Source organism: Prunus dulcis, chromosome 4, assembly GCF_902201215.1.
Source record: "Prunus dulcis chromosome 4, ALMONDv2, whole genome shotgun sequence".
NCBI classification, from domain to species: Eukaryota; Viridiplantae; Streptophyta; class Magnoliopsida; order Rosales; family Rosaceae; genus Prunus; species Prunus dulcis.
In genome coordinates, this window is record NC_047653.1 from 11,132,039 (window position 1) to 11,153,162 (window position 21,124).

The 21,124-nt window shown below is 41.8% G+C and overlaps 3 protein-coding genes across 4 annotated transcripts; 2 read left to right on the top strand and 1 right to left on the bottom strand.

Annotated features, from left to right (window-relative positions):
* The first annotated feature begins 858 nt into the window (after positions 1–858).
* Positions 859–6,887, top strand: LOC117624502 (probable ubiquitin-conjugating enzyme E2 25). 2 transcript variants are annotated; one of them, XM_034355795.1, is made up of 8 exons: positions 859–1,188; positions 1,337–1,442; positions 2,619–2,759; positions 2,893–3,921; positions 4,051–4,114; positions 4,428–4,567; positions 4,642–4,953; positions 6,192–6,887. In XM_034355795.1, the coding sequence occupies exons 1-8, from the start codon at positions 1,145–1,147 to the stop codon at positions 6,498–6,500; spliced, it is 2,145 nt and encodes a 714-aa protein (XP_034211686.1). In that variant the 5' UTR covers positions 859–1,144; the 3' UTR covers positions 6,501–6,887. The 2 variants fall into 2 exon arrangements, with proteins under 2 accessions (XP_034211686.1, XP_034211685.1); XM_034355794.1 differs by having other exon boundaries at positions 860–1,188; positions 2,884–3,921.
* A 2,902-nt stretch (positions 6,888–9,789) lies between these two features.
* LOC117623810 lies at positions 9,790–12,957 on the top strand. Its single transcript, XM_034354800.1, has one exon. The coding sequence runs from the start codon at positions 9,879–9,881 to the stop codon at positions 12,723–12,725; it is 2,847 nt and encodes a 948-aa protein (XP_034210691.1). The 5' UTR covers positions 9,790–9,878; the 3' UTR covers positions 12,726–12,957.
* A 7,175-nt stretch (positions 12,958–20,132) lies between these two features.
* LOC117625356 lies at positions 20,133–21,071 on the bottom strand. The gene has a single exon (XM_034356922.1). It carries the CDS (start codon positions 21,069–21,071, stop codon positions 20,133–20,135), a length of 939 nt encoding a protein of 312 aa, XP_034212813.1.
* Positions 21,072–21,124: the final 53 nt, after the last annotated feature.

Here is a 21,124-nt window from a genome sequence, read left to right on the forward strand (position 1 = left end):
AAATCATTAAAAAATTCCCCAAATAAGCAAAACTTTATCCGAGTCTTCGTGGCACGCGTGGACTCTCTTATACAGCTTATGATTCGCACACGTACGTATATCCTTATCCGATCCCAACCCTTGGTTGCTTCATCAAAATCCTACCTTCTTTTTGGGTAACAATCTAATCGTACTTTTCTGCAGAACAAGTAATTTAATTTAATTTAAAAAAATCGAGTTATTTACATTGATACTCTTGTATAGTCATAAAACTCCTTGAGTTTTCAGAAATTACACTAACGTCCCATCTAAAAAATATGATGATTTATTTATAAATAAAAAAGAACCTCATGAGCATATGCAATATAATTTATATGGTTAATATTGTCATTTGAATAAATTTTTTTAACTGACATCAATACTTAACCTCATGAGCGTATGCAACATAATTTATATGGTTAATATTGTCATTTGAAGAAATTTTTTAACTGTCATCAATAATTTTTAAGTGAAAAATTATGAGTATTGTGGAAGTAATTTGAAATCCCAATAACATGAGGGGATCTTTGTGTAAATAAAAAACCTCCGTTTAGCTTAAGTTCCACGTTTGGTTTGGATCCTCTACACCAACCCCACTCTTTAAACACTCACTGCTCTCCCACTACAAAACCGCCACGTCATCGCCGTGAACCAAATTCACGGCAATCGCGGCAGATGGTTATTGGCAGAAAGTAGAAACTTGCAGTGGAAGCTGATCGTCGCAGTAGGTGGGGCCCACAAAGAAGCAGAAGCAGCAGCAGCAGCAGCAGCAGCTCTCCAATACCAAGACCAAGACCAGCCCAAAGACCGTGTGCCGGGTTAGTGGTATAATTGGTAATTAAAGGCGCAGAACGTGTGCAATTATTTAATGAGAAAGGGACACTCGCGCACACACATACATACCTACACATACACACTACCTTGGTTGTCGTCGAAATCTATGTTGATCTTCCTTGACAAGGCGCGAAGCCGCAGGCTGGCAAAAAACCACCTTTTCTCATAATTTTTTTTTTCTTTTTCTCTACAAAAATCATTTGCCGAACCCGGTTTTTTTTAATCGAGCCGGTGAGCCGCCGCCGCCGATTTGCTTAGCCGCTGAGCCGGTGAATTTCAAGTAGCCGGTCCAATGGAGCCGCCGCCGTTGCCCGAAAACGTCCCTGAGAATTCCAAGTCTCTCTCTCCCTCTCTATATCTTTCTCTCTCATCTTTCACTCACTCGGAATTTTGAAAAGAAGAAAACTCTTCCCTTTCTCTCTCTCTCTCTGTTTTTTTTCCTTCTCTTCCCTGACTTTCTTGCACTTTCTCTCGTTCCAAACAGGAAGCGATTGCTTCCGCGTAGCAGTTCTCCGTGTATGGATTCCGACGACGTCGTCGAGATTCCGCCTCCGAGTCATCGGACTCCGAAGTTGCAAAAAAACAAAGAGGTTCGTTCACCAGACTATTTCTCCTCCTTATTTGTTTGTTTTATCAATCATGAACTCAATCTTCGACGTTATTGTGATTTATCGGGTTCGATCATGTCGTTGTGATGAAATTTGTGTTCTTTGGAAGCCGATACTCTATTTTGAGTGATCAAGTTACCGTTTCGATTATTATTTCAATTGGGTATGCATTCAAGGCTTCTAGGCTACATGTAGTTTCAGACTACTTGAATTTGATAAGGATGCTGCGAGTTGATTGGAACATTGGTGTAGAATCACTGAAATTGCCCAATTTAAAGATTTCTGTTCTTTTTTTGTTAATTTTATTTTAGGGCTTTTAGCAAAATTTTTCAGGCTTCAGGTCTCCTATGCAATGTAATAATATACTTGATATTCATCTGTTCCCAATTTTCTGAGAGTACTAAGTTTTTTGGCTATTGGCAAAACATTGTCTGGCGCTCAATCACCACACCCATTATTGTTTACATTGTTGGAAAATTTCTTCACAGTCGTAAGTTTTTTCACCTCCTTTTTAGAGGGTGGGTGTTGGTGGTGGGGAAGTTTATAACGAGGGCATTAAACTTCCATGCAACATATGTGGTTAGTTCATTTATCATGGTTTCAAATGCCTTCAGACTGTATCGTATAAATAGTGGATGCTTGACTAAAGCTGTTGCCTTGAGTTTGAAAATTTCTTTTGTAAGTTCTTGACATGCACTAACACTAGCACTTGCCTGTTATTTGTTTTTGAGGGCTTTTTGTGCCCAAGTGTCTTTGGTAGTAGTTTGGCTTTTTGTGCTTATACGATGTATTGCTCTTAGTTATTTTGTGCAGCAATTTTTACTAGTTCTGATCATATAAAATATACGAACATTATATATTTTCCAACCATGATGATGGTTAGGGAATTAAAAAGAAAACAAGCATTTAATATTTGCTTTTGTCTTCAATTTAGTGTGGTTTTAATCTTAGTAAGTTAGTCTGCATGTCCTACTTCTCTGCTTATAACTACTTTCCGTTTTGTTTTCTTTTCTCTTCATTAGTAGCTTTCACCTTATGGGTGACTTTTTCAATGGTTTCTACTCCTGAACATTCTTGTCATTTCATAGGATGCCTCTGTCTGTTGAATTTTTTCTTTTCTTGATAGGATATTTCTAATAATAATTTATCCTTTTTTAGGTTATTCTGCATGATGTGATTGAAATTGACAAAGATGAAGATTCTGTTGCTGCAATGCTTATTGATGAGAGAGTTGATAGAAGTGTTAAAGGGAAGGGAATACAAAACTCTTCTGATGCTTACCATGATCATCAAGCTAAGGTTTATGATTAACTTGAGTGACACTATCTGTTGACTGTTGTCTTTCTTTTCTTTTTCTTTTAATGATAAATATTCAAATGTAGCTCAAGCATTCTTTAACATATTTACATTATGATATTACTAGTATTTTCAGGAACCTACGGTCAATAATTTATTTGGCCCTTCTGCTATCGAATTCCTTGGATCAGGGAACGGGATTGAAGCTACAAAGAGTTTTGCCCCAGCTAACTTAATCAATTTAGATGGTCCCATTTCTGATGTATCATATGACGATGATGACTACACTGATTATTATCTTGATGAGTTTATGGATGTTGACGAGTATGCCCTATTGCAAGCGCATTTTGATAATGCGGATATTCCTCCTGGAATAGAGGCACCTGTCCCTTGGTTTTCGGATCCTCCTAATAGTAAAGTAAATTCAGTTTCTGGAAGTAGTTCTGTCAACCAGAGTGGCCAAATTCAACCAGATGATGTTGGTCTTCAAGGGAACAACTCACCTCTGTCTCCTTGGTCACTGAAGACCCAAATTGACAATATTCCTCACCCACCTCTATCACCACCCTGGAAACTATCAAAAGCTGCCAGAAGTAAAAAGAAACAACCTGCTTTGCAACACCAAGGGAGTGCTCCTAATCTCCCAGTTGGAGTAGAATCATCAAAATCTCAATGGCTTTTAGGACCTTTCCAGCGTAAAAAGAAGCCATCTTCTTCAAGTAGTTCAACAAATTATAATTCTGTAAATCAATTTGATGCAATGAAGCTCGTTTCTGGATCTGAGGCATCTTCTATGGCATATTTTCGTGAAGTTTTAAAGAAAAAAGCTTCAAGTACTTCTTATAATCCTCCTGCAGTACCACCACCCATTCCTTGGTGGCCGGATCCTTTTTCCAAATCCAATACTATGCCATCTAATTCAAGTTTTTATGATCCATTGGGTTCGATATATCCTCCTGGAGAAGTAGCAGGTGTTCCTTGGGTTTTTAATCCCAAAACTCAAAATAATGTTGTTCCAGTAGGTGTTTCAACAACCCCCACGAGGAAACTTTCTAGCATGGACATAGATGAATTTATAGAGAAGTTTAAGGGTTTCAAACAATTTGATACAATTGAAGATCATTCAGACCATCACTATACTAGCCGTGGTTCTTCAACGAAGCAGGTGAGTTTTCTTCTTTGGCACAAGAAGTAGGTGAAATTTTGGATGATAGCATACGTTTTTTTTTTAATTTAAAAAAGTTTCATTTTTATTTCTATATCTTATAGTGTTTTGTTTTTACTCTTTCTGAAGCCACCAAAGAATTGGGCAAAGAGAATTCAGGAAGAGTGGAAGATCCTGGAAAAGGATTTGCCTGGTGAGCCTTCCTGTTTTTTTCTTTTTTCTTTTTCAAACAACTTTTTTGAATGTTATGGTAGTGAACTTTTCCCATCCGTTAGTTATTTGTCTTTGTCAAATCTTTTGCTTTGACATTTTCATGATGCTGAGTAAGAAATTGGTTTGGTACGGGAAATTGGAATTGAGAATATATGAAATATAGTTGGGATTGATGTTTGATACAATAGGAACTTTGGTGCACTTGCATTTTTAATCGGCCTAAGTGGGCGTAATATAATTCGCTTTATATTTGAACCCTCAACCCACCTGCCTTATTTTTCTCACATCCACAGATACTATATTTGTTAGAGTTTATGAGACAAGAATGGATCTTTTGAGAGCTGTTATTGTTGGGGCAGAGGGTACTCCCTACCATGATGGTCTCTTCTTCTTTGATGTTTTCTTCCCCAGTGGCTATCCCAATGCACCACCGGTATGTGATTGATTTTGATTGCCTGGCATTAATTTATATCTGGTTACATCTTGACTAGGAATTTGATAATGCAGAATGTCTACTACCACTCTGGTGGCCTTCGATTAAATCCAAATTTGTACAACTGTGGAAAAGTATGCCTCAGCCTTCTTAACACCTGGACTGGGAACAAAAATGAGAAGTGGCTCCCAGGTGTGTCCACCATGCTACAAGTTTTGGTCTCTATACAAGGACTGATCTTGAATACAAAGCCCTACTTTAATGAGCCTGGATATGCACGTATGAATGGTTCAGCAGCTGGTGAAAAGAGGTCCCTTGAGTACAATGAGGATACATTCATCCTATCTTTAAGGACAATGGTGTACATCATGAGGAGGCCTCCAAAGGTAAGATTTGAGTTTTTCTCCATTTTCCTACAAATCTAGACTGTGCTCAGTCTTTTGCAGTATGAGATTGGTATCTGTAAACATTGTCCATGTGCATCAATATGTGAAACTGACGAGAATGTTTCTGAAAATCTTAAAAATAATAGGTCAAAACATGTCAATGTATGCTGAGTTTCCTGAAGTTTTAAACAACCATTTACATAGATTTCTGAAAATGCAGTATTTTTCTGAAACCATTTCCATATTGAATTTTTAAATATGAGTTCGAACTCATCATGTAGCTCGTTATGGAGTTTGAGAAGGATTTAATTTTCTTTTGCAGTATGTTAGGATGATAAAACTAAACTGTATATTTTGGAAGGAGTCGGAATTTCGGAAGTGACCATCTCCAATTGCCTTGTTTGTTGTCATAAACAATGAAATCTTGAGATTCAAAATGAAGCAGATGTGGAATTTGGGGTCCTTAACTTTTAAATTTCCTCCTAAATAGGGTGTTATTTCCTATGTTCCAAGAGTTTAACAAAAGAATCCACAGTTACCACTACCACCACCACTGCTTTCGTCTCCACTTTCCTGCCGACATCGTTGTTGCCACAACCCTCACGCCCATCCCCACCCAACTACCACCACCCACTTCCATCACCTTCAATGCCACTACCCCACCACCCCCGCCTCCGACACTACCACCCGCACAAACGTCATCAGCGCCGCCAATGCTGCATTTAAATTCCATCATGGTACACAACCAATTGATAATACTTATGGATAAAATGATATACTGAACTCAATAATTGTTTCCTCAAGATAATTATAATGTTTTTAGTTGTGTTATGCGCAAGATGTTAAAATAATTTATAGGTTGCTGTATGTGGAAGGTTGACTAGAACGCCAGAGATTCAGTGGATCTTAATTGCAAGTTTTGATAGTTTTTCATCATAACTCTTTTTTTTTCCTCATCTACATAGTTTATTCTTTAGTTAACGAGCTAGCTGTTTATGTTGTCAACTAAATAAGCAAATATTATCTACGAGCACATAATGTTTGGTGATATTACAGTTGTCTTTAATGATCATTCTGTCACATTACGGACTTGGCAGTCGAAACTTGCATCTTCGGTATATCTGGCTACATAATGCTGTGGATGCCATGTTTTTATAAATTGTTCCTATGTGTGGAGAGTTCGTGTTTGGTTACCCTTTTGAGTGCATTTCTCAGTTATAACTTATATCTGGATGCAGAATTTTGAGGATTTTGTTCTGGGGCATTTCTATAGTCGTGCTCGTGACATTCTGGTGGCTTGCAAAGCATACATGGATGGTGCTCAAGTGGGGTGTCTGGTCAAAGGTGGAGTTCAAGACGTTGATGAGGGTGACAAGAGTTGCTCACAGAAGTTCAAGGATTCTTTAGCCGGGTATGTACCTATGCTTGTCACAGAGTTTACAAGAATCGGGGCGAAGGACTGTGAGAATTTCTTACCACCAGCAGTAGTTGGGAACAATCAGATTGCTAGTATGCCTCAGGCTGCAACGTCAATGGTTTTATGTTGATAAATTGATGCGAGACTTGACTCTTTGCCATATATCTAAGAGGAGGTGAGACTTAGGTTTCCTTTGACCTACAAATATATATAACTTTTTCTTCTGGTCGAAAAGTTTAGACTTCATTCTAGAGCGGCTTTTCATTATTATAACCATCTGTCTGCGTAAATATGTTTTTGGATGTTGTATATAGGATGCCAGTATGGATGGGATTGCTTAGACTAAGTTCAGTTTTATACTATTGGAGTTTTAGTACTGAAATTTCTATTCTGCAGCTCAGTGCGGAATATATATTTTTTTATTTCTGAAATTGTAAAGTTGATAAACCGCCCTGAATTTGAGTAGACCATTCAGTAACTAATTATAGAAGCAGAAAACCCAGATGTTCAAGCATTATCCTTGTAATGGCTTCGTTTTTTTTTTCGTCTCATCTCCGGTCATTTAGACGTAAAATTTTCATTTGAGTGAAAAAGAAAGAGTGCCTGTTGATATGGTTTATTTTTGTTTTCTTGGTCGAATGTAGATATGGTTCATCGATGTATTTGCACCCCATTTATAGAAGAAAAAAAACTAAAGAACTAACTAAAAGCAAAATGGTGAAGAAACAAAAAGAGAAAGTAGGCAGTGCCCCTATTGGTGGCGGCAGCAGGGACTGGGGAGGTCGTGGGAATCAACAGTGGAGTCCGGTGACCTAATTGGTCTCTGCTCGTCTCTCTCTCTCTCTCTCTCTCTCTCTCTCTCTCTCTCGTGTTGCCGCCCTTGCGGCCCCCTACCCTCTACCTCCTTTCCCTACCCTACCCTCCCTGATCCAACGGCTAGCAAGCTAGCTCTCGTCCAACTTATCCCAATGCTCTTGTTCAACTTATCCCAATGATAAGTTGGGATAGTATTTAGCAGCACAGTCCAACTTAAATTTGGTATTATCCTAAATGATAATTCAGTTAATGACTCCGTGGGTGACGTTTTGCAGTTGGAATTCAGAAAAATGCAAGAATTATAGGCACCGGACTTTTCCATGTTATCTTGTACTTTATGGGAGACAAAAACAAGGAAAACTTCCTCACTACAAGTTAATGGGAGTGATCGAGGTGATCTACTCTACTTGGAAAATTTGCCCACCTCTGTGCACAGTCATTACGTTTAGGGTGGACAAAGTCAAGTCTTGTGCGACTTTTTGGCTCTTTCTTCATTCTTATCCTCTTTTTAAAGAGTTTTTAGACCTCTACTTTAACTCATGCACTAACCTTACATATTTTACAAAATAGATTTGAGTTTTATTTTGCTAGAACATAAACCAACAGTAACAAGTTATGCTGATGTTTTACACGAGTGATTCACAAGTAATAAATTTCTTTTGTTAGGATAATACATGGTATTATTAATTCAGGTATTATAATATGGACACAATACGATTGATATTTAATAGATGATATTTTTTTGTAGAAATGTCACATAAATTTTCAAATTTTCAATACGCACCACCTGCTTCTCTCCCTCTCTCTCTCTCTCTCTCTCTCTCTCTCTCCACAAATTTTCAATATGCAAATGGAAAAATACCAAAAATAAAAAAGAAGAAGGAAAAGGTGGACTCGGTTTGGGTGGGCTGAGGGAATTTGTGTGTGGAGGGTAGCTGTTCCATGGTAGAGAGAGGTGGGCGGTGTTGGTTGGAGCCGCCGCATAGGGGATAGGGGAATGTGAGAAATTTTTTTTTAATACAATTTTTTAATAATGAATTTTCCATTTTTAAAATACCCTTAAAAATGGATGGTGTAGAATCATAGATTTTGAAAAATTAAGGTGACATTTATCTTAAATTTTCCTTTAAGGTGGCAAATTGAAACTGAGATACAAATTCAGGTGACATTTCTACAAAAATCCCTTAATAGATTTATACATATTCCTATTTTAAAATGAGTGAATTGATAACAGCTCATAGCGATAGCGATGTGATTGTCATTGCTGGTAGACAACAATTTTTCCAACCGTGTTCTTTGGGCTGGAGCATAGTCTGAAATATCGATAATATCGAGGAAATATCGAGGATATTTCAGTTTTTTCGAATCACGGATATTTCGGAACATATCCATGTACATATCGTATAAATATCGACAATAATATCGGAAAATATCGATGTCGATAATTTCGCTCACATTTCAGCAATATTTTGTCAAAATATCGGTGTAATATCGCTAAAATATCAAAAATATCGATGTTAAGGAAAAAAAGTTTTTTAAAAAAAAAAGGGAAAAAGGGGAGAAAAAAGCACAAAGGGGATATGAACCCCTCCCATTCTACTCCTCCAGCACCTTAAACACCATATCACTTATGTTTTTGTGATAATATGCTAAAATATTTATATTTATATGGGTGGTATGTTAACAATTACATGCAAAACTATTTTGGGGATTTATCATTTGATGACTACTCTTCACAATACACTTACTATACACATACAGATAATGAAGATAGTGAAAAATTTGAACATCGTAGGAACTCTATGTGGTACTAAGTCACTCATGTATCTTACCATGCAACGTATACAGTGTAAAATATTATAGTAAAGCATTATATATAAATGATTAGGGTGTATTTAATCTTTTTTCATTAATTATTACATATTTTTTACACTCATAGTGTTTGCCCGCTTGCTGTATAATCAACTTAAATTAGTTAAATCCATCATGCAATGCATTTTCTTCTATTTTTTTGTGATAAACTCATAGATAATTGACTAAATAAACATTCTCCAAAGTTTCAATAAAAATTTCCAAGTATTTCTTACAATTTCCGTGATTTTTATTCAATTTTTATCGATATCGATAATATCCCGATATTTCCATCAAAATTTTCATATTTTTGGACTACCGATATTTCCGATATCATCGATATTTTAGACCTTGGGCTGGAGTGACCTTTCATTTTTCCAGGGTGTTGGTTGGGGTTAACGTTGACGTTGACGGAGTGAAATTAAAAGCTAGTAGCGACATCGTGTTAGATCATCATGACTCATGAGACGAACTTCTAATGCTGGAATTTTCCAAGTCAATGAAGAAGACTAAATCACAATTGATTAGATAAAAAAAAGGATTACAGAAAAAACTAAAAATGAATATTAATGTAATCATAGAGTGTAATATTCAGACTAACCAATTGCATACATCAAGTTTGTTTGAGTTGTATAGAAGGTAAATCATAGGCATTGAAAATTTAAAGCCAACTCCAATGGTGAGATCACAAGCCTTACCTAGCAGTAGGACCACTGGCCGGCCATCCCAATTGCTGGTTGACCTGGTACTTCAGGACTCTGCTAACTACATAGATAGAACATCATCACAAAGTATTTTACCATTGCATTGCCTTTTGTTCTTGTTCAATCTCTTCTTGTTCATGTTTGTCTCAAAACAGATGAACAAAGAACCCAAGTGCAAGCCTTCTTCTGTTATCACCACCTCTTTGAAGATGTGGTACAAACTCTCAAAGCTTGTCATATTCTTCTTTGTTTTCACCACACCCTCTGCAGCCTCTTCTAGATTCAACTACAAAACCGCTTACACTGATCATTGTGCTTCATTTGTTCCCGAGTCTGACTCGAAGGTTTACGTGCTAGGACCGCCCCATCAATACCGCCATACAGGTTACTACACTGGTGGTGGTAGTGGTGGCATTCTCAGTCCAAACTCATCATACCAGGGCCAAAAGTCAATTGACTTCTACATCAGAAGAATTATAGAAACTAAAGTGCAGGGCTTATTCAAGCTTCAAGGAAGCATACTATTTCCAAGAGGCAGCACATATCACTTTGTGGGAAATTCCACAAGCAACAAGTATAGATCAGCTTCTCATCGACGGAGTTCAATAGCTTTTGGACTATATGGGTTCTGGTCACAATCTTCTGGGAAGCTTTGTATGGTTGGATCAACTTATGGTTATTTGCGTAATGTTCATTCTGTTCTTAAGCTCTATAATTTCATGAATTCCACTAGTATTACAAGTATGATCAGTGGAACCTTAGAGAGCTTGATGAGGTCTGAGAATGATCCAAATGATTTTGAGCCAATCTCTATTTTGATTTTTCCTGGTATGAACTACCAGTACACTCTGGTTTCAAATAAATCTGAAAACAGGAGTTCTTCTGGTGGAAGTGATGACTCCAATCCCACCAGTTCTTTGAAAATGGAGAGGTTTTGTTCAGTACTCTCAAGCGAAGTACTAAATCATGAATTTGATCTCAAATATTCAAGCGGTTGCGCTTCTGCTAAGAACTGCACTCCACTTGCTGTGTCTGATTTGCCTCGCATTATGTCGTTGAAGGCTATTGAGTGTTTGGAGGATAAAAGAAGCTTGAGAGTTCTGGTGGAATTTGCAGAGAGTAACAGCCTCTGGTATCGAAGGCCTTTCAATCCCAATAAAACGTTGGTTGGGGAAGGCTCGTGGAATACTGAGAAAAACCAACTATCTGTTGTTGCTTGTCAGTTCTTGGATGCAGCAGGTTCTTGGAATAATGTTCGTGTGGGAAATTGTTCAACAAGATTGAGCTTGAAAATTCCTGCAATATGGACAATCGGAAACACTAGTGGCATTGTGGGGCATATTTGGAGCAACAAAACTGCGACAGAGTCAGGTTACCTTGAACAGATTACATTTGAAAGTCCTCAAGATGACATTGGAAGGGTTCTGATTCCAGGCTTGAAATACAAGTATACGAAAATGGACAAAGTAACCAAGTTGTGCCCGAGAAAGAAGGCTGCTCATGACAAGACCAATGTATACCCGAATCCCTTCTCTTATGAAATGCGATTCGATGTGTCAGCTAAAAATTCGAAAGGAGAACTTGCATGGGGCAGTTCTGTCCCACTCTCTGTTGGCAATCAGTTTTACCGGTCGTATTGGTATTCAACTGCAGGCACCGATGAGTACTCTGTAGGTTTTGCTCCTGTGCGCTCTCCTGTGAGTGTGAGCTACAGCAACAACCAGAGTAACCCCTACAATATTAGCTACACAATAAGAATCACAACGCTATCTTATGCAAAGTTGGGGAATGTATCAATTTATAATAATACGCAGATTTTTGCAGAAGGGATCTATGATGAAACAGAAGGAAGCCTGTGCATGGTTGGCTGCAGAAATCTGGGCTCGAAGAATCAACAGCCAACAAATGATTCAGTAGATTGTGATATTGTTGTCAATTTTCAATTCCCTCCAACAAATCCAAGCAAGAAATGGAGTTTGATCAAGGGAAGCATCAAAAGCACACGAAAAAAGTCCGATCCTCTTCATTTTGAAAGTTGGGATTTGTCTTCAGCTTCCAGTTACCTGGTTGAAGAAAGGCGGTCCATTTGGAGGATGGATGTGGAGATCATCTTGGTTCTTGTATCCACCACACTTTCATGTGTTTTTGTGGCGCTACAACTCTTCCATGTGAAAAAGTACCCTGATGTTCTTCCCTCCATTTCCATTTTTATGCTACTAATTCTTACTCTGGGCTACATGACACCTCTTATGCTAAACTTTGAGGCCATGTTCGCGAATAGCACCAACCGCCGAAGTGTGTTCCTTGGAAGTGGTGGATGGCTTGAAGTTAATGAGGTGATTGTAAGAGTAATAACAATGGTAGCTTTCTTGCTGCAAATCCGTCTTCTGCAGCTAACATGGTCAGCAAGATCAGCAACTGGAACCCAAAAGGAGCTCTGGATCATGGAGAGGAAGACTCTCTTTGTGGTTTTACTAATATATGTTGCTGGGGCTTTGGCTGCTTTGCTTCTGCATACACTGAACTGGAGGAAGAGCCTTAATGATGGTTCCATAACTGCCTATCCAGGGGCAGGCCATCAGCAGCATTCACATTTGGGCACTGCCGTGAAATCTTTTGCTGGTTTGGTCTTGGACGGTTTTTTGTTGCCTCAAATTCTGCTCAACATGTTCTGCAAATCAAGGGAAAAGGCTCTTTCTGTTTCATTTTACATCGGAACAACTTTTGTTCGAGCATTGCCACATGCGTATGATCTCTACAGGGCTCATAACTCTGCTCACCATCCGCTAGATGAGTCATATCTTTATGCAAGTCCTGTGGCAGACTTCTACTCTACTGCTTGGGATGTCATTATTCCTCTTGGAGGTTTACTGTTTGCTGGCATTATTTACTTGCAGCAGAGGTTTGGGGGTCTTTGCATTCTTCCCCAAAAGTTGAGACAGTTGGGTGCATATGAGAAGGTCCCTACTGTTACTGAAGGGTAATTTCCAAAGTGATGCATTCATTATCAAGTGGAGGTTCTTTTACAGAGAACTGGAAACTTCAACTATCTGCTGCAATCTTCTTTCTTTTGTATTTTGAGTATGCATGATTTAGGTTTTTTTCCCCCCTGTTTTTGATATGTTGAACATTTAAGCTTGTAATGTGTGCACTTCCATTTTTCTTTTCTGTAAGAACATCGTTGTTGATAGAAGTTCGAAGAAATCATGATAACAACCAATAAATCTGTTTACAGAAAAACTACTTCCATGCACAAATCACTGGAGTTACAATCCCCTAAGTTGACACGGAAACTATTTCTCCCCCAGTAATTAACAGACTTTTGATAAGAAACTAAAAAGAAAACTAGTGAAAAAAAAGTGAATGACAGAGGGAGAGATAACCACAAATGCCCGGAATAAAATTTGGATGTGAGATATCTGCAGAATAGTTGCTGGATTCACAGACTTCAAGAAAATATGTTTATTTGTGTCCATATATTAATGGAGGTCCGTCAACTCACGGTAATTGTTATTGACACTCCAAAGTAGTCATAGCAAAAGCTCATATACAAACACATAAACACAGGTCATTTAAACTTGTCGCAGATTCTTGCATGGTGTTTGCACTTTCTAGGTCATTGTAATTAATGGCTATGGCACAGAGATGATTGCAAATTTGGTTGCACCATAGTATGATGTTTAATTTCACCAGAATAAAAACCTTACAGAAGAGTTTAACCAGAATAAAAAAACTTACAGAAGAAAAAAGCAAAAAAGCATAGAAATGTTGGAAACTGTTATTTGCACTCCAAATCTAGTTTCGTCATGCAATCCTCATATGCAGAAAAGCATGAGGAGTGTAAGAAGCTTGTTTCCGGGTGCCTTTATCATTTCCTAAATATCTTCTATATCTTTGTCTGTTTTTAGGCATTCACAAAAAACAAAATTCAGCTTGGTTTTCAGAGTCTTGGGTTTTGTTTGTTTGAGTTGTTTATGAAAACTAAGTCGTCAACTACTTACTCGCTTTGAAATTGTCGCCCAAATGAATTTGATATATAATTCATATTTTGCAGTACAATCCAAACTATGCAAAGTACATAACACAATTCAGACATTCCATTGCATTTTGTTCTTGTTCTTGTTCATCTCTCTCCCCATATACATGAAATAGGAAACTATGACTATTTTCAGGAAGTGCAAATCTTCTGCTACCACCTCTTTGAATATGTGGTACGCATTGCCAAAGCTTCTCATATTCTTCTGTTTTTTCACCACTTTTCCTTTGACCTCGGTTTCATCCTCTTCTCCACCTCCCAGTTTCATCTCTTATTCTCATCATTGTGATTCATTTGTTCCCCAGTCAACCCCAAGAAGATATTCAGACAATCACATTCGCCAGTACCATACAGGTTACTACACTGGTGGTGGCAGTGGTATTCTTAGTCAAATCCCATCATATCTGCCTCATGATGAGCCCCAAAATATAATTGGATTTAACATCTGGGGGGCTTAAACAACTGATGTACAAGGCTTATTCATGATTCAAGGAAGTCTTCGATTTCAAAGAGACACTGTGTTTACCTATGTGGGAAATGCCACAAGTCATCTACGATATCCTGGTGGCATCTGAGGGAGCAAATTTCCCCACGAGAATATTCGCCCAATATTCCTTCGTCTTCTCCGCCTCACTTTCTCCCTGCAAAACAGATCGGAGTAAAAAGACCACACCCGGGGGGTGTTGGCCAAAGGCCCTCCGATGCCTAAGTTAGGTAGGGTAATTCAAGGAAAACCGGGTGGCCGGAGCCGTGTGTGGTGGCCGGAGCCTTGTGTGAGAGAGAGAAAGAGAGGGGGTGGCTAGGGTTTTTGAGAAATAACTTCTGTAGAGTTTAGTAGGAATTTAGGCGTACCTCAACCATTGTGTGTGGCTATGCTTTTATAGAGGTCTCGGAGGCTAGGGTTTCAGAGGAATAATTCCGTAGATGGAAGGGAATTATTCCTCCCCTTTTTGGAATTGATTTGATTAATTAGGGATTTGATTATTATGGTAAATCAAATCCCTAATTGTGGTAGGTATCAAATCAATCCTGATTCAATTTAGGCAACTCCTCATTTAATTGGGGATCGTGGTATTTAACCAAATCAAATCTCAACCTAATTAGGTAACGTTCAATTTAATTGGATAATTCCCAATTAAATTGAGTAACTCCCAATTAGGTTGATTAATTCCCAATTTGGTCAAATAATCCCCAAATGGTAGGAATTATTTGACCTAGGGTTTGATTTAATTAGGTTCCCACAAATGCCCCCCAGCTTCTGCATGGCGCGTGGTGGCATGTAGGAGATGTAAATTATCCGTTGGGCTGTCCAGCTGTAACTGGGCTTCCTTCGTGGACTTGGGCTCCCGCGTAGAGGAGGTGTTTGACTTGCCAATTTTATGAACTCCCAAGTTGGAAAGAGTTTGCGATTCCTTGTATGCGATTGACGATGTAGACATCGAGATGCTCTGCCCCGACTCACCCCCTATGGAAGGGGGAATTGAAGAGCAGGTAACTGGAGAGGATGAAGCTGAGGTGGATGCAGTAGACGAGATGATGGCAGATGTCATGGTTCAGGAGTTGCTGAAGGCATAGCTAGTTAGGTGGATGCCGAAGAGGCTACAGCTTAAAGGTCTTCTGCTGGCGTCTCCAGGTAGACGAAGACTCTTTTTTGTTTCTTTTCAGCTTTTGTAGTTTGCTTTTTTGTTTAGAATAACTGGTCTTATTTGACCATCTTCTTTTTGTTGAACTTGGCCGGTTGGTCTGTTTGTGATGGAAATTTCTGTTACATTTTCCAACTTCAATTTGCATATTTGACTTGTGAACTGCTTGAGTAGACAGCCTATGTTTTGATTGCACGTCCTCCTTTAGAGATTTGTGAGTACCAGGGTCCCCCTTGAGGGACTCCGGGTATGTTCTGCACATCCCGTATGTGATTTCCCTTAGGAAGATGACGAGCACCAGGGTCCCCCTTGAGAGACTCCGGGTGTGTTCTGCACATCTCGTATGTGATTTCCCTTAGGAAGTTGGCGAGCACCAGGGTCCCCCTTGAGAGACTCCGGGTGTGTTCGGCACATCTAGTATGTGATTTTCCTTAGGAAGTTGGCGAGCACCAGGGTCCCTCTTGAGAGACTCCGGGTGTGTTCTGCACATCCCTTAGGATGATTTCCCTTAGGAAGTTGGCGAGCACCAGGGTCCCCCTTGAGGGACTCCGGGTGTGTTCTGCACATCCCGTAAGATGATTCCCCTTAGGAAGTTGGCGAGCACCAGGGTCCCCCTTGAGGGACTCCGGGTGTGTTCTGCACATCCCGTAGGATGATTTCCCTTAGGAAGTTGGCGAGCACCAGGGTCCCCCTTGAGGGACTCCTGGTGTGTTCTGCACATCTCGTATGTGATTTCCCTTAGGAAGTTGGCGAGCACCAGGGTCCCCCTTGAGAGACTCCGGGTGTGTTCTGCACATCCCTTAGGATGATTTCCCTTAGGAAGTTGGCGAGCACCAGGGTCCCCCTTGAGGGACTCCGGGTGTGTTCTGCACATCTCGTAGGATGATTTGGTCGTCGCCCTGCGTCTCCCGTAGGACGCTACTTATGGGCAACTTACATGATTATCCTGCCTCCCTTAGGAAACGGATAGGAACCTGGATATTTCCCGCAGGAAGCATGGAGACCTCTTTTAAGAAATTCCTGGCGCACCCTGCGTCTCCCTTAGGACGCTTTTTTAATGGGCTGCGTCTCCAAACGGACGCTTTTAGTCGTCACCCTGCGTCTCCCTTAGGACGCTCCTTATGGGCAACTGTGTGACTATCCTGCCTCCCTTAGGAAACGGATAGGAACCTGGATATTTCCCGCAGGGAGCATGGCGACCCCCTTTGAAGAAACTCCTGGCGCACCGTGCGTCTCCCTTAGGACGCTTTTTTAGCGGGCTGCGTCTCCAAACGAACGCTTTTAGTTGTCGCCCTGCATCTCCCTTAGGACGCTCCTTATGGGCAACTGTGTGACTATTCTGCCTCCCTTAGGAGACGGATAAGAACCTGGATATCTCCCTTAGGAAATTCCTAGCGTACCCTGCGTCTCCCGAAGGACACTGCTTATGGGCAAATGTTGTGTTTCGTGAAAAAGGCGGTGATCTGCTTGCCAATGAATTGTGTGCCATTGTTGGTAACCAGCGACTGTGGGCAGTCAAACCGGCATATGATGTTTCTCCAAATGAATCGCTCCACATTGGCTTCTTTAGTAGAGGATAGAGCTTCGGCCTCGACCCATTTAGTAAAGTAGTCGGTGGCGACGATCATCATTTCTTTCTTGGCAGGCGCTGGTGGCAGGGGACCCACTAGGTCGATGGCCCATTGCATAAACGATCATGGACTGTTTTGCGGATGATAGACTTCGGCAGGCAAGTTAGGAATTGGCTTGTATCGCTGACAGCGATCACACTTGTTGACATATTCAGCGGAGTCGTGACGCATGGTAGGCCAGAAGTAGCTTATGTTTAGAGCTTTCTGGGTGAGCGATCTGCCCCCAGAGTGGTTGTCACACTCGTCGTCGTGAATTTTGCAGAGAACCTCAAGTGTTTGAGGGTACTTTATGCAGGTGAGATGAGGGCCGAAGTATGATCTGCGGATGAGCTTGTTGCCGAGCGTGTAGTATCTCGCGGCCTTCTGCTGGACCTTTCTAGCTTCGGACTTGTCCGTTGGCAGGTTTCCATTTGTCAAATAGTCGATGATGGGGTCTTGCCAACTAGGGTCCTCGTCAATCTGCATGGTATCGATTAGCTCTATTTCTTCTATGCTTGGTCGGTCAAGGTGTTCGACCGGGATGGAGCGTCTGAACTGGGTATCCAGCGCTGATCCTAGGCTTGCCAGTGCGTCTGCATGAGCGTTCTCTGCCCGGGGCACTTGTTGAATGGTGAAGGTGGGAAATGCCTTCAACAGCTCTTGGACTTTGTCAAGGTATAGGATCATCCTTGGGTGCTTCGCCATATATTCACCTGAGGCTTGATTCGTGATCAATTGTGAGTCAGAGTAGATGGCTAGCTTTTTGATTGCGAGCTCTTTTGCTAAGCGTAGGCCGGCAAGCAATGCCTCATATTCTGCCTCGTTGTTCGAGGTCGGGAAGCCAAGCGTAATAGCTTGCTCCAACAGGGTTCCATCCGGGGTGGTGATGACGACTCCTGCTCCAGCTCCTTTTTGGTTCGACGCTCCATCTACGCGCAACTGCCACATGTCTCTGGGTTGGCTAGGTTCTGCGGAGGTCCCGTCTGCTTTTGAACTTTCCTTCTTTTGGTTGACCAACTTCTCTTTTTCGGCTAATGGGGTGAATTCTGCTACGAAGTCTGCTAAAGCCTGGGCTTTTATTGCAGCTTTTGGCCGGTAGAGGAGGTCATATTGGCTTAGCTCTATAGCCCACTTCATGAGTCGCTGAAAAGCATCAGGGTTGTGAAGGATTGATCTCAAAGGAAAGTCGGTCATGACGATGACTCGATGAGCTTGGTAGTAGGGTCGCAGCTTTCTGGCAGAAACTACAAGAGCCAAAATAAGTTTCTCCAATTTTGGGTAGCGAGTCTCTGCATCGAGGAGAGCTTTTGACGTGTAGAATACTGGATGTTGGGCCCCCAGCTCTTCTCGGATGAGAGCTGAACTGATAGCTGAGTTGGACACTGCCAAGTATACGAACAAGTCCTCACCAGGGACCGGCTTTGAGAGCATGGGAGGTGAGGTGAGGTAAGTCTTCAGATTTTGAAAAGCCACTTCGCACTCCTCATCCCATTTGTCTCTTTGCCCTTTCTTCAAAGCTTTGAAGAATGGTCTGCACTTGTCGGTTGATCTCGAGAGGAATCGGTTGAGGGACGCTGCTCTGCCCGTCAGACTTTGTATTTCTTTCACCGTGGAGGGCGATTTCATCTCGAGAATGGCTTTGATTTGACGTGGGTGTGCCTCGATACCTCGTTGCGTGACTAGGTATCCCAAGAATCGGCCGGAGGATACACCAAACGTGCATTTACTTGGATTCAACTTCATGCGATATTGGCGGAGCAAGCTGAATGACTCGGCAAGATTTCCAATGTGATCTGCACGTTTTGGGGCTTTGACCAGCATGTCATCCACGTAGACCTCCATAGTTTTGCCGATCTGTTCTTTGAAGATTTTGTTTACGAGCCTTTGATAGGTTGCTCCGGCATTCTTCAGCCCAAAGGGCATGACCTTGTAGCAGTAGGTCCCTCTTTCGATGATGAAAGAAGTTTTCGCCTTGTCATCCCCATGCATCATGATTTGGTTATAGCCGGAGTAGGCGTCCATGAAGCTGAGCAGCTGATTGCCAGAAGTGGAATCCACGAGTTGGTCGATTCTCGGCAATGGGAAGTTGTCTTTGGGGCATGCTTTGTTGAGGTCTGTGTAATCGACACAAACTCTCCACTTGCCCTTTTCTTGTTTTGCCACCAGAACAACGTTGGCAAGCCATTCTGAGTAGGAGACCTCTTCGATGAAGCCGGCAGCTAAGAGTTTGTCAATCTCGGCTTCGATGATAGCGACTCGCTCGGGTGCGAAGTTGCATCTCTTCTGCGCCACTGGCTTGCATGCGGGGTTGACGTGGAGTCGGTGGCAGATGATGTTCGGGTCGATGCCAGGCATGTCTGATGGCGACCATGCGAACATGTCTTTGTTGCTCTGAAGGAATGTGGTAAGCTCCACCTTCTCTTCTGGGCTTAAGCGCGAGCCGATCCGCGCCTTCCTGTCTGGCTGGTCAGGATCCAAGGGTATTAACTCGACGTCCTCCTCGGGTTTCCATCCTTCTTCTGGAGAGACCTCTGGAGGGATCTCCTCGATTTGGTCCTGACGCTTTGATTGCTATAAGATAGTAAGATTCGGTTGCTCAACCTCCTCCAGATTTGCCTGGCTCACGGGGAGAAACTGCGCTTGTTTGCCTTTCTTTAGCCCTTGGGTGGAGCATTTCCTCGCCATTGCTTGATCGCTGTTGATTTGGCCGACACCGCCCCCAGGGATTGGGTACCGAATTTTCTGATGTGTGGCGGAGGTGATGGCATTGATCTTGCCAATCCATGGTCTGCCCAGGATGCCGTTGTAGGGTGAGACCTCATCAATGACCATGAATGTTTGCAAGCTTATTACAGGTGGGGAGTAGACGTCGAGGTCTATCGTGCCCACGGTAACCGTTGTTGCACCATTAAAGCCAGTCAGCGATCTGGCTAATTTGTTGATCTTTGTCTCCAAGCCCATCTGTTGGATGACCATCAGTTGCAAGATATTGGATGCGCTGCCCTCGTCTGCATGGATTCAGTCATCCATGGCCTGAGCGACTTGAATGCTGATGACAAGGGTGTCGTTATGTGGCATGTCGAGGCCGATCAGATCTTTCTTTTAGAAGCCGATCACAGGATCGTCCTCTGCTAGTGGAAGGTCGGTCGAGACTTGGGAGATCCCAGTGGCCTGTTTGATCTTCCTCTTCTTTTCCTTGCTGGTCAGCCCAGACTCCTCGGAGTCGGCTAGGATGGTGTTAATCCTTATGACCTTCTGAGGCAGCTCTTTGACGGTGTCTCGATCTTTAATTCGTTGGATGGCCTGCTTCGCAATGAATTCTGTGCAGTGACCTTCTCTCACGAGTTCTTCAAGATGCGCTTTCCAAGCGAAGCACTTGTTCGTAGTGTGTTCGTGCGTTCCATGGAAGGCACAGTATTTGCTAGTGTCCCTCTTGTCCGGATCTCCTTTCAATGGTGGTGGTCTTCTTACCCAAGGTTTGTTCTTCACTTGGGCTAAGATTTGATGTATGGGGATGGTGAACTTGGTATAGTTCTCTCCTGCCGTAGCCTCCTCTCGTAGGTGCGACCTGCGCTTGTCCTTGCTCCTGTTGTCGCCTCTTTGGCTTGCCCGTTTAGTCGGCTGATCTTCCTGCTTTGTAGACTTCTTTGCGGCGATTCGATCGTCATCCCAGAGCGCGTAGCGTTCCGCAGTCGCGTAGACCTCTGCCAGAGTCTGGCTGGGAGTGATAGTCAGCTCGCGGTACAAGTCGTGCTCAGCTGGAAGACCTTTCTTGAAAGCGGAGGACGCGATTCGGTCGTCACATCCTACAATGTTCGCCTTTTCCGCCTTGAATCTCTTGATGTAATCTCGAAGGGATTCGTCAGACTTCTTGCGCAGGTTGTACAAGTGGTCAGGGTTCTTCTTGATTGTCCGGTAAGAGGTGTATTCTTTGGTGAAGACGTAAGCTAGCTCCTTGAAGCTGCTGATCGACCTGGATGGTAGGGTGTGGAACCAGTCTTGGGCTGCTCCTCGCAAGGTTATTGTAAACACTTTGCACATTAGCGCGTCGTCAGCCTGGTGGAGGATCATAACACTTTTGAAGTGTTTTAAGT

Coding starts and splice junctions, on each gene's coding strand:
- LOC117624502 (XM_034355794.1), top strand. CDS start 1,145: ATGGAGCCGCCGCCGTTGCCCGAAAACGTCCCTGAGAATTCCAA. Junction 2,760..2,883: donor ACCATGATCATCAAGCTAAG/GTTTATGATTAA, acceptor TGATATTACTAG/TATTTTCAGGAACCTACGGT. Junction 4,115..4,427: donor CCTGGAAAAGGATTTGCCTG/GTGAGCCTTCCT, acceptor TCACATCCACAG/ATACTATATTTGTTAGAGTT.
- LOC117623810 (XM_034354800.1), top strand. CDS start 9,879: ATGTTTGTCTCAAAACAGATGAACAAAGAACCCAAGTGCAAGCCTTCT.
- LOC117625356 (XM_034356922.1), bottom strand. CDS start 21,071: ATGTGCAAAGTGTTTACAATAACCTTGCGAGGAGCAGCCCAAGACTGG.